Source organism: Dreissena polymorpha, chromosome 12, assembly GCF_020536995.1.
Source record: "Dreissena polymorpha isolate Duluth1 chromosome 12, UMN_Dpol_1.0, whole genome shotgun sequence".
Lineage (NCBI taxonomy): Eukaryota > Metazoa > Mollusca > Bivalvia > Myida > Dreissenidae > Dreissena > Dreissena polymorpha.
The window spans coordinates 49,662,958-49,680,967 of NC_068366.1; the positions used below are offsets into that span (position 1 = coordinate 49,662,958).

At 33.9% G+C, this 18,010-nt stretch overlaps 1 protein-coding gene across 1 annotated transcript in view; it reads right to left on the reverse strand.

Moving 5' to 3' along the window:
* LOC127852591 (E3 ubiquitin-protein ligase rnf213-alpha-like) overlaps nt 1-18,010 on the reverse strand; it is a 66,750-nt gene that overhangs the window by 9,936 nt on the left and 38,804 nt on the right. Inside the window, exons 42-79 of the mRNA XM_052386542.1 lie at nt 17,730-17,980; nt 17,518-17,623; nt 17,302-17,412; nt 17,022-17,114; nt 16,745-16,921; nt 16,490-16,656; nt 16,187-16,409; nt 15,905-16,075; nt 15,714-15,776; nt 15,482-15,591; nt 15,227-15,364; nt 14,579-14,741; nt 13,513-13,589; nt 13,077-13,218; nt 12,791-12,984; nt 12,477-12,659; nt 11,959-12,073; nt 11,643-11,834; nt 11,389-11,522; nt 10,832-11,039; nt 10,422-10,552; nt 9,931-10,268; nt 9,119-9,263; nt 8,754-8,919; nt 8,266-8,431; nt 7,934-8,103; nt 7,484-7,711; nt 7,137-7,327; nt 5,655-5,760; nt 5,343-5,443; nt 4,985-5,173; nt 4,424-4,666; nt 2,640-2,757; nt 1,904-2,175; nt 1,379-1,493; nt 882-1,001; nt 554-658; nt 271-324 (exon numbers count right to left, since the gene is read on the reverse strand). Coding sequence (XP_052242502.1) covers nt 271-324; nt 554-658; nt 882-1,001; nt 1,379-1,493; nt 1,904-2,175; nt 2,640-2,757; nt 4,424-4,666; nt 4,985-5,173; nt 5,343-5,443; nt 5,655-5,760; nt 7,137-7,327; nt 7,484-7,711; nt 7,934-8,103; nt 8,266-8,431; nt 8,754-8,919; nt 9,119-9,263; nt 9,931-10,268; nt 10,422-10,552; nt 10,832-11,039; nt 11,389-11,522; nt 11,643-11,834; nt 11,959-12,073; nt 12,477-12,659; nt 12,791-12,984; nt 13,077-13,218; nt 13,513-13,589; nt 14,579-14,741; nt 15,227-15,364; nt 15,482-15,591; nt 15,714-15,776; nt 15,905-16,075; nt 16,187-16,409; nt 16,490-16,656; nt 16,745-16,921; nt 17,022-17,114; nt 17,302-17,412; nt 17,518-17,623; nt 17,730-17,980 — 5,976 coding nt within the window. The remainder of the gene's footprint in view (nt 1-270; nt 325-553; nt 659-881; nt 1,002-1,378; nt 1,494-1,903; nt 2,176-2,639; nt 2,758-4,423; nt 4,667-4,984; nt 5,174-5,342; nt 5,444-5,654; nt 5,761-7,136; nt 7,328-7,483; nt 7,712-7,933; nt 8,104-8,265; nt 8,432-8,753; nt 8,920-9,118; nt 9,264-9,930; nt 10,269-10,421; nt 10,553-10,831; nt 11,040-11,388; nt 11,523-11,642; nt 11,835-11,958; nt 12,074-12,476; nt 12,660-12,790; nt 12,985-13,076; nt 13,219-13,512; nt 13,590-14,578; nt 14,742-15,226; nt 15,365-15,481; nt 15,592-15,713; nt 15,777-15,904; nt 16,076-16,186; nt 16,410-16,489; nt 16,657-16,744; nt 16,922-17,021; nt 17,115-17,301; nt 17,413-17,517; nt 17,624-17,729; nt 17,981-18,010) is intronic.

The following is an 18,010-nucleotide window of genomic DNA, read 5'->3' on the forward strand; positions in this document are numbered from 1 at the left end:
CCTGATTAAGTGCTAAGTTTTCAATCTTTGGTGTATTAGTACAGGAAACCGATATGCTCCAAGTTTAAACATAAAGTGTATTAACCATTTAATAGCAAATACATTATTTAAACAATTTGAAATATATGTAAAGTGATTAAATACGAAATGGTCTGTTGTATACGTAATATCTCAATAGCTTCATGTATTGATACAATCCCATTTAATATGTTATTATCATAACGTCGATGTGTTCACTAGATGGTTTTGTTTTATTCTGTAAAGGCAAACCTTGTCTTCCACGACTTCGGAAGCCACAAGTAGTTTATGTAGGCGTTGAATTCCCTGAAATCAAAGGAACCATTTAATAAAAATAAAATAAATGTATGAAATGTGCACAGTTTTATTTGCTCGTATTGGTTTATTTCTGCACGGTAATGTTGAACAAAATATCTTAAAAACATTAAACACTTTGTGCAAAATGCAAATACGAAACATTCATTCTTTATGATGTAAGTACAACCGATATTAAATCAAAATCACCGAGGAAAAACAACGCTAATAATCGACGCACCTTTTTCGGTTTAGTGAATGATTGTCTGACATGTGCACATGTTACCTCTCTGTGCACAGCTAGCTGCACGACGGTTTCTAAATGTGCATTCCGACTTTGTATTTTCTGCAAAGAAAGAATTGTAGTGTTCACACACATAAACTGGATAGAGGAAATATGGTTTTGTTGTCTGCATTAAACATACTATTCAATGTAATCATGCAATGATTCTTCAAATAAAATTGTAACTAACCATTTGTTATGGTATAAAATAACATTTTGTTTCATATATATCAGAAACTACTCATACAAATGGTAAGTATTTTATACGTGCAATGCATTAACATACCTGCAATAAGTCTTGAAGTATCCCACTATCTTCTCCAAGAAGTGTTTTTGCAACGGCTTCTCTTACACGTGTGTATGTCTCCCCAAAGACAATGTATCTATCTGCTACCTCAACCTGCATCTGGTAGATTGAACGCAGCAAATAAACATATGCAGTTGGCATGTAAAGACCAACATGGTAACGACAAGACTATATTTAAAACTAGCAATGGTCATGATAGTATAATAAATATGGGTAAAATTGTTAGCGACTCTACTTTGACGTATTCCAAACTTGACATCTAATTGAATTCGTTTAATTTCGGTATCAAACATTTACGATAGCTAACAGCACGTTAAGGCACATATTCAAAAACTATGAAGTCCATATTAAACAGGCAATCGAGTTCCCCAGATGACTATATTTTCAAAATATTATAACTGCAAGCGTCCAGAACATTACATGGAACATGTATACATGAATGCGATTTTTGTCATACATAACATTAAACAAAATACCTGTTCTGATCTGCCCTCAAATGCCACCCAATTCAAACTATGCGCACAAGACTTCGATAATCTTTGATATATATGTATGCCGTAACGACGGCACAAGATTTTCAATAGATACACCCTGGAAAGTATACATAATATTTTAATCACACAGTTAATCATTTCTCTTAGCCTCTTATGTAACAACATACTATACCAACCATCTTTTAAGTAATATCTGAAAAACATACGCAGCATACGTGATAATAATATTCCATATTAAATGATCGTGCATTCCACATTTAATAAGTAAATGAAACAAAAACGTTCGCATGCTATATTGTATGTCATGTACATTTTAAAATCTATATTGGTACATCAGGTCGTTTGACTGCTTGAACATATAAATCAGATCATATCCATCAGGTCGAATGCCTTTCAAATAGATTTGAACAATTTAAATTGCAATCAACTAAACGACAGTGACACAACATTTACGAAGTATTCACGCATTTACCTCGTAGTTTCTGCAAAAAGTACTATATCACTTACTTCAATGTTTCTTTATTATGACTGTGACACAATTCTTTAGCAGCTTGAATAATTTTTAGCATATCGCCGGTAATAGTATGTTTTTCCTCCTCGGCAAGTTCCGCTAAGCAACGTGCTGTTTCAGATAGACATGCTCTTGCAGTTGCGATACCATAAAGTAGTTCAGTCAATGACCGGTGGTTGTTGATCTTTTCAAAAGCATCTCGAAACAAATCGCAGGCAATAGTCAGTCTTGATTCTCCACTTTGTTCAATATACTGTAACTGCGTGTCCTACAATACCGAAAAAACGGCTACAATGTACAGGATAGCCAACTCGGAGCAAATACAAAAGAAAACAAAACACCGCGGGCTAACTCTTTAAATAATGCCATTAAAGTTTTAATTGGTTAGCAGTGAACTATGCCTATCAACAATATACAAAGTTTGAAGTCAATCAAGTCAGTAGTTTTTGTGAAAAATGGTAGGACCGGGTAAAATCACAAACGTGAATAACTCCGCAATCTTTACGATAATCTGTAAACATCGTCACTGTACTAAATCAATAAACGCAGTTTGAATTTTATACGTAAAGGGATTTATAACACGGACCAAACAAATCCGACGAAACGGACAACCAGTCAGACAGACAAAGGACTGATAAACTGATAGACAAGCAGATTCAATTTTTTTCTGAAATACCAATTTGAAATATAACTTTTTGTGGAGTGGGAATACATTTTGTTCAAGTTTAATACCTCCCAACATTGAACAATCAGCAAATAAATGTCAATTCTCTCCTTAGGGTTTGTGTCCGTATCTATTGTCGTGCTTTCCAGGAACTGGCTGATATAACTGGAAACATACCTTTCCTCGCTAAAATAAATATTACTCTCTATTAAAAGTGCAAATATAATACCATTTAACAGACGGAGATTCGTACAACATTTTGCGAAGCGATTTTTTATTATCAAAACAAATTCAAATTTGCATTTCTTAATTCTGCCACTTTTTTCGTCCGTCCTCTCGTCCGTCTGATGTCTGTGTGTGGTGCGTATCCCTAAAACTATTGCTGCTAGAGGGATCAGACATTTCTTCAGCTCAAAAATGACATAACTTATTATCGCGCGTAACACAAACACATATTGCTGCTAGAGGATGCAAATTACCAAACGAATATATACCAACATGTGAGCATGGACACTTTAAGGACTTTTTATTATTAAATAGCATCGCTGCTAGCGGAACGTGAAGAAACACAAACATAAATCAGCATGTTCGATAGCGATATTATTTTCGACATTTCTGGAGTTATGGTCTTTGTATAGCATACACATGCATTTTAAATTAAGTCTAATGGAACCCAAACTAAAAAGCTGCCTGAAGGATACAGCTTTATAAACATATCGACCAGAAAGTGCACCTGCAAACTTTAGTAATGTTAATCGGACTTTATTGATATTACCGGATGAGTAAGGTCCAGTTTAGCAAATATGGTTTAAATAAATTGTTAAATACATTGTTTAACTTCTGTTCTGGGTCATTCAACAATTATTGCTGCTAGAGGTTTGGAACTTTACAAACATATAAACAGCATATGACCTAGTGCACCTCAATATTTTAGTTATGATATATCTGATAAAACTGGCTATATATCCCTTCTTGTGTCTCAAGTAGCTCAACAAGTACGCTGGCATATGAATTAAACCGTACACAATATTAACTAGCGTATAAATATGCGCACCAATAAATTTTGGCTCCATTTAAATAAACACTCGAAACAAACGTGAACTATGGGAAAAACAATGAACTTCGGACGTAACCATGTCTAGTTATCCACATTTGTATAATGGCAGATAAAAATGTACATGGATTTATTAAAACTTCTTGTCGTGTTTACACTTCTGTAGTTCTTGTAACATTTAGATGATCACAAAACGGACGTTACTGCTTTAGGATATAACGCTGTTTGCCCTGATTACTATGTGTACGCATTCATTAACAGTTTGTATATAAATAATTATAACAAGAGTTCCGCGGTCGGAGATATATTCCCACCCCTAAAAAGGGCTTTGAACTAGTGACCCCACTTTCAATAGAGGTCATCTACTGTCCAAGGCCAATGCACATGTGAAGTATCAAGCCGATTGGTCAATTCGTTGATCGGAAGCGATTTTCACACTTATTGTGACAGTGGCATTGACCTTTTGACCTAGTGACTCCCATTTCCATAAGGTTTATCTACTGTCCAATGCCAAAGCACATGTGAAGTATCACGCTAATCGGTCAATTCGTTGACGAGTAATTGATCGGAAACGATTTGTATTTATTGTGAGAGTGACCGTGAACTTGCTCATGTGAAATATCAAGACAATCGGTCAATGCGTTGACGAGTTATTGATCGAAAACTATTTTCACACTTATTATGACAGTGGTCTTGACCTTTTACCTAGAGACCCAGCAAAACAATATACCCACTCTTCTTCGAAGGGGGGGGGGGACATAAAAATAGAATACATAAAATATCATGACCAAATTTTACCTTGACTTAAGCAACATCCGCAACAGAAACGACCTGAAAACGGGATTCGGGTCTAAGCCCGTGTCGATCATACTGATATTTTTCGTAAAAACCTTGCCAGTTTTGGTTTTGCATGTTACGTAACCAAGAAGTTTGGTGATAACTTGCTCAGACGCATTTCCATAGGCAAAACTCAACTGCGAGACGACCTCCAAGAAAAATGTATTGCAACGCTGTTGGTATCGCCGCAGCTTGTTGACAAGTCTGAAAAGTTTACACTTACTGTTTAGACATATTCCGCATATGAAAACAAATTGTTATTTAATTACAGTGAATGTATGTAAACTATATTTTTATGAACGCTGTTTTATGCAACACACCACAGTTTGTCCTATAACATTGTATTACATTAAAATGCATATGTAAATTAAAGATCGTTTTTTGTATTATTATGATTTTTTTACAGGAGAATTATCTTAAGCAAATGCAACGTAGAATTATTGTCGACAGCAATAAAACAAAAACAGCAATGTGTAAATTTAAAATGCACATAAATAGTATTGAATCAACTATATAATTTACATTGTATCCTCTTTATTAGTTGGTACCCAATCTATAGGAAATGGTTCTTTGCAAAGTGGACATTTGAAGTCTCTCAGTGCTTTCATCTCCGTAAAACATGCCTGACATATCTTGTCGTTCTTTTGGCATGGGAGCGTTACGGGTGCGCATTGAATATTTTCTTCACATTTATAACACTTAACTTCCGAGCTGAAAAGGGATTTGGTGTTAAATAAGGTTTAGATAGAATGTAAATTGCAATTATTGAACAGGTCATATACTATATTTATATATTTACACATTGAAACATAAAATGTTGGACATAAATTGCCATGCATGTTCTATTCTAAAAGGATGTACAAAACGAATGTTAGCATACCCAATTGTTTCTTTCAGCGCCGTTAAGTTGCAGATTTTAAGGAAAGTTTCGACAGCAGAGAACGACTTTGGTCCGCCAAGATCGACATCATCACCAAGTAACTAAGCCAAAACATAGATTATTTAACATATTTAAACGGACAAAAACGGTTAATACTGAATACTAAAGTTTTCTAAAATTATCTTCATTAGTTTTTAGTTTGGGAATCGCAATGTTATTATATATAATACATATAAACTACAATAATATGATAATTGTCTACTTTTAACAATGTCTTATGTTGTTAAAACAAATAATGTTTACTTGATTTACCTTCCAAAGTGGCATGCAATTCCTGATTGTGATGTCTTGCTCCGATTCTGGTACACACACGTTTTCAATAAAAAGCTTCATTGCCAGAACGCGGTTCCACAGCGATCTACAAGGTAATGTTCTCACGCATACATATATGTATACATTACCATCCGCAAAAATATTTTATTTTTCATTAATGTCTCAATTGTTTTGGGGATACAAAACATCATATCTATTTCAACACCCACTGTAGAACTGACTTGCGAGTGTCATCATCGTACGTTCAATTCAAATCAGTTTGCGTGTAAACCTATTAAACGGCTAACGATATTAAAATAAAATAGGATTGAAGAGCTCTGAAAATCAAAATATTCTTCGTCATGGGTTGTAAGTCGTGTTGTATATTATAGAGTATACATGTGGTAATTCTGATTCGACGATGTTGTATACTACACATATAATATCTGTATATTTATTTACATACGATTATATATCTATATTGTCTATTATATGATATACGTCTTACGTCCTGATTAAAGCTATATCTTAAAAAACTAATATATAAAAAGCTTAAAACAAAAATATAACTTAAGGGTTGTTGCGCCAGTTAAGGTGATTAATGTCATACTCTAATACAATTAAAAAATGAATAAAAACATGTAAAAACATGGGATCACAGGCCTTTCTATTTTATTTGCAATGATGCAACTTGCACTTGTGCATGAAAATTACCATATTTCTACATGTTTAAAGACTAGCATTATTAGTAAAATATTAACATTGCACAATTAAGATAAGTTGTAAGCTTTAGTGCATCGATGTACATCGAATGAAATCGAAGACCACATGTAAACTGCATTACATTTGATAACTGTTTTAATAAAAACCAAGCTTTAATCAACTCTTAGTTACTGATAAAACACTTCATATTTCAACAACATCTTTCATATTTAAAAAAATGTTTTATATGATAATGCGAACTTCAGAAATGTATTCTTATATGTGTTATTTTAATGCAACCTGAGTCAAACATATAATCAATGTTTGGGATAATAAATAAACTTAAGCGTTACTCGCGAGTGATATTTTACAAAAACAATCAGCTGATTAAATTGCAAACGTTTTAGAATTTTATGCAAACAATTTTAATAAATAGTATTTGATGGAAAAGAACAAAAATACATAAAGATACAATTTACCAGCCTGATGTTACTACAAATAACAAATAATGTGTCCTTAATTCTGTGTGTGTGTTAGAGCTTAATATGTTTCTATATTGCTTAATATTTTCATATAATAATGCCAAAAGATCAAATTATAATAAACATGATAAAACGCCCTTTTTATATGAATCCACTTCCGTTTTAAAATCTTCTTTAACAAAATATGCACAATATCCGCATAATAGCAAATATAGCGCAAAAACCATGCAAAAACCATGCAAAAACCATGCAGGAAAATAGAACGTATATTGGAACTAATACATTCAAATATTCTTACCTAGCTCTTCTTATTGTGTTCTCACTGTGCAAACCGTAACGAACATCGTTCTGCTTGATGTTTAACATGGTTTCGACAACATGGCGATATGTGTACACTTTACTGATCCAGTCTTGACGCGATGTTGTTTTGTCAAGCTCATTTGGTTTAGGAGTGAGTTCCTCAAGAAGCATGCACAAGGCTGAGAATGTCTGATGTCGAATAAAAAAACAAAATTGTTAATTCGCAAAAGTTCAAAATCAGGCTCTAAAAACGATAGCGATGATTTGCAAATAATTATTACATAATAAGAATTTATATTAAAATAAAAGTAATTTGGAAAACTCCAAGTATATTGGTAAACTCACAAATTCATGCTCTTTAAACATAAAATGGCCTGGGGTGGTATTTCTGATTTCAACTATTTTAGAGCTGCAAGACGGCCACACATTATTTATACATCGGAAAAAAGTCAGCTTAAACGACATTTCCTCGTATGCAAAGCGACAGCAAATAGAGTGGCAAATCAGATCATTACTTCCGCCTATTTCATTGGCGACGCTGATCGATCTCGACATGATCTGTTCGCACACAATCTGCAATTATCAAGTAACTTTTTTATTCATTAAAAACAAGTCGCGGCTTAGATTACAAAAAGAGACAAGTGTTAAGTAAAAAAAAACTACCTCTATTTAACATGACGGAATATATATTGATGCAAATTGTTAAATCGTCACTTTTGTTTAACATATAATTTAAACAAAACTTGTTCTCAAATGATATCAGTACATATGTTTCTTTTGATTATCTAAACGTACATTTAGCTCTGAATCAGTGCCAGCGTTGTAAACGGTTTGCACAAAGTCGTGAATATAGTCTTGCAAAATTTCACGCGGATCCGGCTGTGTGCTGCTGCTAAATTGAGACAATATCTGTCCTACAGGGGACGCTTTGAGAGCTGTTACGCATTTGCTGATCATTTCTTTCACTAGAAATAATAAATTATTCATTTTAAACACTTGCATTTCTCAGTAAATTTAAAATTGAGGTACATTTTGATATTGTACGATTTAAGAGATATATAGATGCGACTGAAATTACAAAATATTCATATTTTGACTTAATTTAGCTATGTATATACATGTGCTACCTTCAACTGTATCAATAACAATATCCCTGACTAACTCGTCGACCACATCTATCACAACCCACGAGAATGGAAATCGTAGTTTGAAGCCATGTCCTTCAAACCCTGTACCTTTCACCAGCAATTCTTTTAGTTCATCTGCGCCCGCCAGCGACTGACAGTCGGTGTACTAATATTATATATAATCATTAAAATACTGAATTCTATGCAAGAAAGCAATTTTGAATTACTCTGTAATTTTTATTATTGATGAGCAGATGGTTATAAACAAAGATCAGGCATCGACACACTTTTTAATGTGTTTTTATTTTTTAATACTTATCATCTTGGTTTCTGCCGATAACGAAGCATTGAAGAAGATCTCGAACAAGCATATGAACGGGTCAAATAAAATGTAAACATAATTCATCGACGGCCTTATCTATTTACAGTATTACAAATTCTTGATGGTTAATAATGTTATGAAAATACAAACAGGAAGTCAATATTACCTTAAGTGGAAGTACATGTGTGAGATTCAAGCACTTGAGCCAGACTTCGCGTTTCCAAGGAATATCGCACTCGATTAAATCCATGTTGCTGTTTGTGTCAAGAAAGGCAAACACATTGGCAAAAACTGGAGCGACTTTTGAAACGATTGTATTGTAGCATGATCTCCTAAAATTGAAATGAAAGAGAGATTGTGATTCAGAAACATATACTATAAGCAGACACAGTTCATACTACTCACAATGGCTGTGTTGGTATCAGCAAATAAACAGGTATGATAGATATATCCACATCCATTTTGAATGTTTTGTAAGATAAATATTTATTCAATTAAGGTATAATTAGGTCAAAAGCAATCGCGGTCAACCTCAGTGTTCCATTCTTATTGATATTTCTCATTGCAGCCGCATTTCGTATCAACCATTGATCAGAGAGAAATCCGGTTTCACGTTCTTTTTCTTTGAATAGTTTCACAATCCACACGACGAGTCCATTAGTAAAGAGAGCTTTGTCTGCAAATTTAAAAATAATTAGACTGCAACTCTAGCTGCATTAGGGAAACATGATCAAAGCTCACATTCCTTTATTTATAACAAACGACGAATTGCCAAAATGTATGTTGCAATCATTGAAATAAAGGAAAACAAAAACAAAACGCAAAACATATACAGACATTGATTGATACATGCAAGGTGTTAGGTTTAGCTCGGTTAAATGAAAGTGAAACGACAAACCTGATCTAAATGTATTAACACAACATTTAACTGTAAATGAAATTGCACTTATATTAACACAACTCAAATCTATAATAGAAATATTACATTAACATTTAAATTACCATTTATTGATGCAAACAAGAGAGGCAGTATTGTTACTTTCTAAGGCACGACGCGATGAAACAATAAATCTCGTTTTTCATTAAAAAGCTGCAGAAACATAGAAAATATACCAGTATACCAATATTTGGATACTCGTAATGTAACTTCAAAACGAAAACACAATAGTGTGTAAAACCTCGATTAACTGTGTATATGCATATAAGCTTTATAAAATAACAAATCATCAGTTATTTAAAGCAATAAGTCATTTTCAACAAATAACAATTAAAACTATTTTATATTAAGAACACTATTTTTCAAGAAGGTAAATAATAAATTCAAACAAGTGCTATATTCTTACGGGTGATCTCCATATCACTGGAGCATTCGGGCAATGCACGGAGAACAATATCAACTCGTTTGGTTTCCCTTGGTTCAGTATTCTGTAAATCTTTCACCATTGACAAGGCAGGTTGAACACAATGTCTAACCAATCCCCACATGTAAGTGGCATGTTGCATTGAATAAAGACTGGGTGCTTTAGGAATCGTAATGTCATTAATTGCAATCGATCGATTCCTGTCTCGTGAGTAAATTTCTATTTCCATGTTGTCTGATTTGTTCCGTATATCAATATGCTCGTCGGAAACATCTTGAAGAGTTTTTAATGTACCCATCACATGTTTGTTGTCCACAGGTCTAATAAAGTAGCATCAACACAAGAATAAATACAAAATTATAGGTGGAATATTTGCACCTTATAAAAACGAAGTAAGTGTATTAATAACTTAATTGATTGCAATTTTATTATTTGTCAACATTACTTACAAAATGTCTAATATAAAAACATACCCTGGATGCTGATGTGTCAAAGTACCGGAAAATATATCACTTATACGCTTGTTTTCCAGATAGTTTATAGGAGGCAAGCTATCATCTTCAACAAACAAATCGTCAATGTGTGCCGAATGCCAAACTCCGCACTGAAGAATCCAAAGAAAGATCCATGGACAATTACATTTGAGTTTTAATTCAAACAAGCGACATACCAAGGTATATTGACATTCTTTGACAATACCAGTTAAATACCAATTGATTACATCGAAAATGAAAATTCTAAGCACGTAAATATGTACACAGTTAATTAAACATTACAGTCCACAATCAAAAAACTGATTGATTGGGGTTATAAAAACATATATAAAACTACATTTTTCGGTTTTTATGGGTAACGTGTATTTCCAGCATACAGATGAACATACCTGAAAATCACTAAAACATCCGCCAGCTTTTCTAGGTAGTTGCACAATAAACACCACAAAGAACGACGGATTATGGTGGTCTCGTATTTTAACAACCTCACTTATAACACAGTATCTTGCGCAAGCAATCAGTTTAGCATTAACGTCCCCGGAATCACATTGAATAATCAGCAATGTAGCCTCTTTTGTTGCTGTCGTCAGGGTTTGTCTACATGATGTACAAACATGTATGTTTATATTAATTTAATTAATTCAGGTGGGGTAGGTAACAAAAAAAAATTTTGACATAGATTTTAGTGTTTACTACATTGTACTTAAAATAGAAAGATTGACAACCTACTTTGAGCACAAGTATTATGTATTAAAATGTGTTGGGAACTCTTGTACAATATTTGGATCTGTCATTTTATATATACGTTTGCTCTTTAGTCATGATCTGGTGTAGAGAGCGATCAAGTAAATGTTTGCAATCAATATCAGGTCAATTAGTTTTAAACACATGTATTTGCGGTTAACAGAATACATACCCAATTTTAATTGTTTTAATAGTTACTTACTGTACTCGAATACTGAACTGTTGCTCAGTGTCAAACAACGATAAAGATAGTATTTCCACTCTGCGAAACATTGTAACTTCTTTCAATATCTCTTTCACGTGATTTCCAGCCAGAAGTTTTGAATGGCATGTCAGCTTTAATACAATAAGCATGCACATCACCAACAACACATAAATAAACTTTAATATTTTGTATAATTAAACAAAGAAAATAGCATTATCATAAACATTCATAAATGCTATGTAATAAACTACCTGAGCAAATAGTTCCTTGCACTTCACTTTCTCAATCACATGTTTCAGATAGTGAATGAAGCTATCGTGTGCCTGTCTTTCGTAATAGTACTTGGTCATTCTGTCTTTTTCAGCCTGGTCAAGTTGACTGTTACAGACCAAAGATTCTGGCGTAGCACACCAAAGCAAAAGTTGCTTTCCTTCTTCTATAACCTAAATTGTAGTTAAATGAAAATACTTTTAGAAATATCATGACATTATTCAACTCAAGGCAAGCAAAACATGAAAAATATATAAAAAGTTTGTGAAGTTTGCATTTTTAAAAGCGTGTACTTACATCCTGATCATTAATTTTGTTATGTTCGTTCTTTTCAAAAACGTGCAATATAATTGCAGAGCACGTGTCCTCGTGAAACCCAATGAATACATCTCCTGCATGCCGCAATGTTGGTCTGCAATGCATATCAATACGTCTTTACAGAGATATTAACACTGTTTTATAACAATTTGAGCAAACTTGTATGATAGTTATAGCACATTTCCTTTACTTTAAACATATTTATTTCAAGCAATACAATTCCTTTAGTTAAACGTTCAGAGACGTTACACTATTTATAAAACTTATTCTCCGAGTACTGTTTTCTGCACTGCGGCATATTTAATGAATTTGATATTTCATTTTTTGACGTTGATCTGACACATAACATTTTGTGTTCAAATCAGGTCAACAGCTGTACTGTATATAGAATATGCAAAAGCTGGACATTGCCGATAAATTGAGTATGATATATCCTGTACAATTGTTGTGGTCTTATTATGTTAGAATAGTCATTAAAATTAGCGAGAATTATATACCCTCGTATGGAATCATTAGTTTCTGTGGCAAACATATGAGCCCATTCCTGCAATTTCTTTGCGAGCTGTATCTGTCTCTCATCCAGAATTGAATTGATTGTCAAGAAGTGCTTCTCGAGCCTGTTGATCAGTGGAATCGGGAACTTCTTATACACTATCTGCTTCTCAGCAACGACGATTAGCCTGATGTTAGATTGAAAGAAAACAATTGCAACAAGTTTTCAGTGAAATATTTCGAGGCTTATTTGCATTGCAAGTATTTCTCAAACGTTTTTATTTAATGATTTGTAAACAAGAATGATGCGAAGTAATACCGGAAATCTTGGTGAACGGGACATTTCACTCTGTGTGTCCCCAGGCCAAGGTCCACGTAACGCACACCGCCGAAGTACACATAGTACTGGTTCAATGCGTCGTACAGACTTTCGTAAAGATTTTCTAAGTTCAGTAACAAAACGGTGTTTCCCGTCTCCATACAGATTTTGATCTGGTTGATGTTTCGACAGACCTGAGGCATATTTAAATAAAAGCTCAATCAAGTATGCGATGTATTAGTAAGTAAGTATTTAAACACATAATATTTTTCCCTTTCTTGTTTACCTGGGTGTATTCTTGGTCACTTCGGAAACTACTTCCAAAAATTGTTATTGGCCTGATTTCTCTTTGTTTTGAAAATATGTGTTGCTGTATGATTGACAAAGCCCCGTAGTTCTCGGTGAGCAACAACAGGTAACGACTTTCTCTGTTGGTAAAAAAGCAGCAACACATACTTGATTGGTACATGATACTCAAACGAAATATTTTTATATTGCCATGTTGTTATTGCAATATATTATACCAACAACTGGTACATTAAAAATTTAGAACACGTAGTATTTGAACATTAAACGTTTTATGAAAGGATCATATTGGTACGTTTTCACGCGTTTTACTTATTGTATGTTGATGTAAATACTTTGAAAGTGAAAACATTCAGACTGAAATTACAATGACATAACACTTCCGGTCTAGTACAATCACAAAACAGTATGTTTACCCTTTAAATTGAACAGCATTGAAGAGGCATGCTTCAATCAATCCTTTTGGGCTACAGTCTGGGTCACGAACTCGGTGCTGACAATAAATAGAAAATGCATTTCGTTAAAACAATACCTGAAATGCATTTTCATTACATCATCATCATCATCAGCAGCATCAGCAGCAGCAGCAGCATCAGCATCATCATCATCATCATCATCATCGTTAACAAACGTAGTATTACCCTGTATGGCGTGTGATATTTATTGTATTATTTTATTATACCTAATTTGTATTATTGTATTATACCTAATACACAAACATACCATAACTTCATGTTACCATCAAAATATTACGTTACAATGAGCCTTTCGGATTTTTGTACACAGGCATAATACGTTTCACATTGCCATGTTAATAAGATGGTGTGTGCATTTCTACAACGCGTTGGTATAAATCAATAATTCAGGCCTAATAATAACGAAGCGTATTGTGCGAAAAAGATTGTATCCATAAAGTGCAGATGATAGATGTGTATTATATATTTAAAGTATAACACATAACGAGGTAAAGATTTCGCTTAGTCAAAAAAGCAGTTGCGACAATTTTTTTTGCAGTGGATTTGTGTCGTTTGATTGTAACAGTGTGCCACTTCAGTGTGTTGATTTTGAAAGAACTATTTATCAGATTCGTGTTTGAAGAACAAATACTTATTTAAAAATACGTTCTAACAAGTCATGACGACTTCAAAAACAACTGTATACTTTGTAAGTACGACTCAAATGAATTGAAAACTTACTGTTCAGTATAAAGGCAAATGGAATTGAAAATGTTTTTTGCTGGCAATAATTTTGGAAAATGTGGATGGATGTTAGCATCTTCGGACGCATAAGGTCAAACTTAAGTGTCATATTCGTTCAGTTCTCTTGTTCATAGTTCAATGATTAACTCCACGCGGAGTGAGATAATGCCCCATTTTATTAATATAATACATAGGATATTGTCGCATGCTCGATATAGGGAAAGTATACATTGGCAAGACGCGTTAAATATAATTAATTGAATTAACAATGGTAAAAACTTACAGCTCCACTGCAATTCATTACATGACGAAGATGCCTTTGAAAATGTATCTCAGGATTAACCATTTCAAGTCCGCCGAAGTTTCTTTTGATTGCATGAAGCATTTCAAACCATGTTGGTGGTTGTTTAGATTCTTCGACGAAATCACAAACCATTTTCACAAGACTTAAACAGAACACACAAACATTTCACATACGTCTTGTAACACCTTATAATCGTTTGATAGATGTGAAATAAAGATTTGACATACACGTGATGACTTAAACTGGTATATTTTTGGGGTTTAATTATCTTTATTCTGTGATATATTTAAGCTTTAATGCCCCTAAAATACAGAGACTACCAGATCCAAAGAAAAAATTAACTTCACAACAGCAAACAAATAGGCCCACAATTGCAAAGTAGTACCTCAAACATGACTTGTCCATAGTTATGATACTTTTCTTTTGATCCAAAAATTACGGTATAATAATGTACAGTAATCATACGTAAAACGTTTTAAAAGGCAAAACCTAAGGAATATGTTATTATAGATAGAGAGATTTGTCTATCGATATACCTTGTACAAAGGAAATTATACGCTTTTATTCAAATTTCATGGACGTATAGTTAATTATAAAATACTATTACTTTTGAAGCACATGACTTGCCTGTAAAAGTCGCGAAGCCCATAAAATTCGCGCATCTGTTTGGAAGCGTCATTGAACACGTCCAGATAAGCTTTTGATAGTGGCCCAATAAATGGCTTTATTAACGGCTGAATAACTTTGTTACGATGGCATATGCCTCTGAAATGGAGTAAATTAAATTCAAGTGTTTCAGCGAACCAATTTGTGAAGACGTTTTTGTAAATAACATAATTAAATTATTAACAAACACACATATTTATCTAAATCGCGACTTACAGTGCGCTATTCGTCAGTTCGTCTATTTCAGGCACTTCCCTTTGGACAAATATACCTCTGTTCATTTTCGCTGGATCGAGCGCCCAATTGGATATGCCAATGAATGCCACCTGCAGAAAAGGATGTATAGGATATCCGTACATGACTATTTTAATGTATTTCTCGTTTGAGCAAAAATTAAATACGATACACAACATATTGATACAAGTCTATTTCTTATTTCAATTACTACCTTTTTGAATGGTTTTGGTTCTTCCTTCCCTTGGCAGCCATCTTCCAACAGTGGGTGCAATGTCTGTAGATACATTAACAATCTACCTTAAAATTATCAAAATAAAATATACCAAAATAAAATCTCAAGTTTAAAAACGCATAGTTTTTTTTACTCTTTAGTAAATTTGTATCTAAAAGGTATCAACGCACTTTCAATGGCATTCGAGGGCTGTCCTCTGCCAATCCGACCTCGTCCAAAACAACGACGGAAACAAAAGTATTCAAGTCCTTATCCTCTTGAAACTGAGCACACTGTCTGAAAGTACCTACAATACCGTCCGGAGTGGCCAACGGACTGCATTGGAATGAAACCATCTGTACCTGTTGCATAAAGAGCACATATCGAATAGAATTTTACACGTGCGTAATTCTGCATTCAACAACACAAAACAACAACGTTGTATGAAAAACAACATGAAACTTAGTATGTACCTGTTTGAAATGTTTGAACAGCTTAAATTTAGAACAATTTCCTTGCATTGCATCAGCCACAATTGTTTTCGCGAGCGATTTCGAACTTCCGGGCTTGCCAACAAGAAACAGTGGTATTCGCAACTCGATGCAAACAACCATCATGAAGACGTTTTCTTTCAACGCCGTGTTTCTTGCAATATTGTTGTCAAGTGAAACATTGTCAAGGAATACATCTTGGCAACTGCAATAAATGATTTGCTACGTTAATAACCAACATGACTGACACGTGGATATGCAAAAACAAATAATATATAATATTACCATTCGATTTCTTCTGCTATTTGGTTCGCCCCTCTTGTTAATACACATGGATCTCTAAAGCATTTGAAGATCCTTTTTCTGTATCTTCGGCGCTTCTCTGTGCCTAAACAAGCGTGGTAACACACTCCAAGAGCGAGCACTAGACTTCTTGTTAACTTATCTAAACCCTGTAATGTAAATGTTTTTTCAAAATGAAACAACAACATAAATACGGTTGCTAAAGAAGTGCACGAACATGAAGTAATTGGTACATACCACATTTGCATGGTTGTCTTCATCTTCGCTATTTTGAGCTTCAGATGTATATTCGTTGGACAGCCTTGCGTTCATCATCTCAAAAAGAACCCCGTTGTTTTCCGCTTGCTCGTAAAACCATGCCATAACCAGCAGCGCTCTTTGTACATCCCTCAGCGACACAAAACTGCATTCATCCTGAAATCGCTTATTCACATTATTTTCTTTATCGCTATATATTTATCAATATACTTAAACGTTAATTCAAAACTAGATGTCAAATTTGTGTTTACTGCACCTTTTGTTCTCTCATAAACTGTTGTGATTCTATTAGAATCCTGCTCATAACGTCAACTAAAGATCTTGAATCGGGAAGAGTGTCTTCATCGATCTTTGAACAGAGAACGTTTAGTAAAATGTATTGCATCGTCAGATAAAATACTGAAACAAATTACCCACTCAGTAAGATTTTACATCACACATACCCCATTTAAATTTGAAACAAATACACATATAAATGGTCAATAAAGAAACAAATTTAATAAGCAAGCACTCGAAAGTAAAAAGTTAAGACGTACATATCTTTTCACCATTTGTCGGACGTATAAAATTTCCACGTCCGTGTTTAATTGTCCAAAATCCCAAACCAAAGGCAGCAAACTCTGCGGTAGCGGTTGAACTCTATACACCTTTAAGAATAGCAAACAACTAAATTTCCGAAATTATGTGTGATTAACCTCAAAATCTTTGTTATATATCAACAGGTGCACACATTCCATTATGATTTGTCTTACCAGTCGCCTCATCGGAACTCGACCCAGCTTGTCGGTTGTTTCGTCAGCGTCAACATGATATCCAAGACCAGCTTGTTCCAGTTTGTGGATTAGCTCATCAGGATGCCTTACAAATTAAAATAATATGGAATAAAAAGTGCACTAAATATAGTTAAATGAAAAAGAAAACCACACAGCCAGAATTTTCTAAGGTCAATTCTTTTTCAACATACTTCCTGTATGGGTTACAGGCAGCTACAATTTTTAGGTTCTCGTAGAACTTCAGTGGTTCACCACAAATAGATTTATCACACATGACCTCTTTAATGAGTCCAATTGCCTCAGTGGTATTCGCTTCATCAAAGAACAATACAGTGTATATGTTCGTTTTGTATTCAGCCATCATGCGAACGTTTTGTCTGGCTTGTTCTTCCGCTTTCTTGATACTTCGTTTAATATCTTCTTTAATTGTTCCACCATGCACCTATTCCAATTAACAAAGAAATAAATCAAA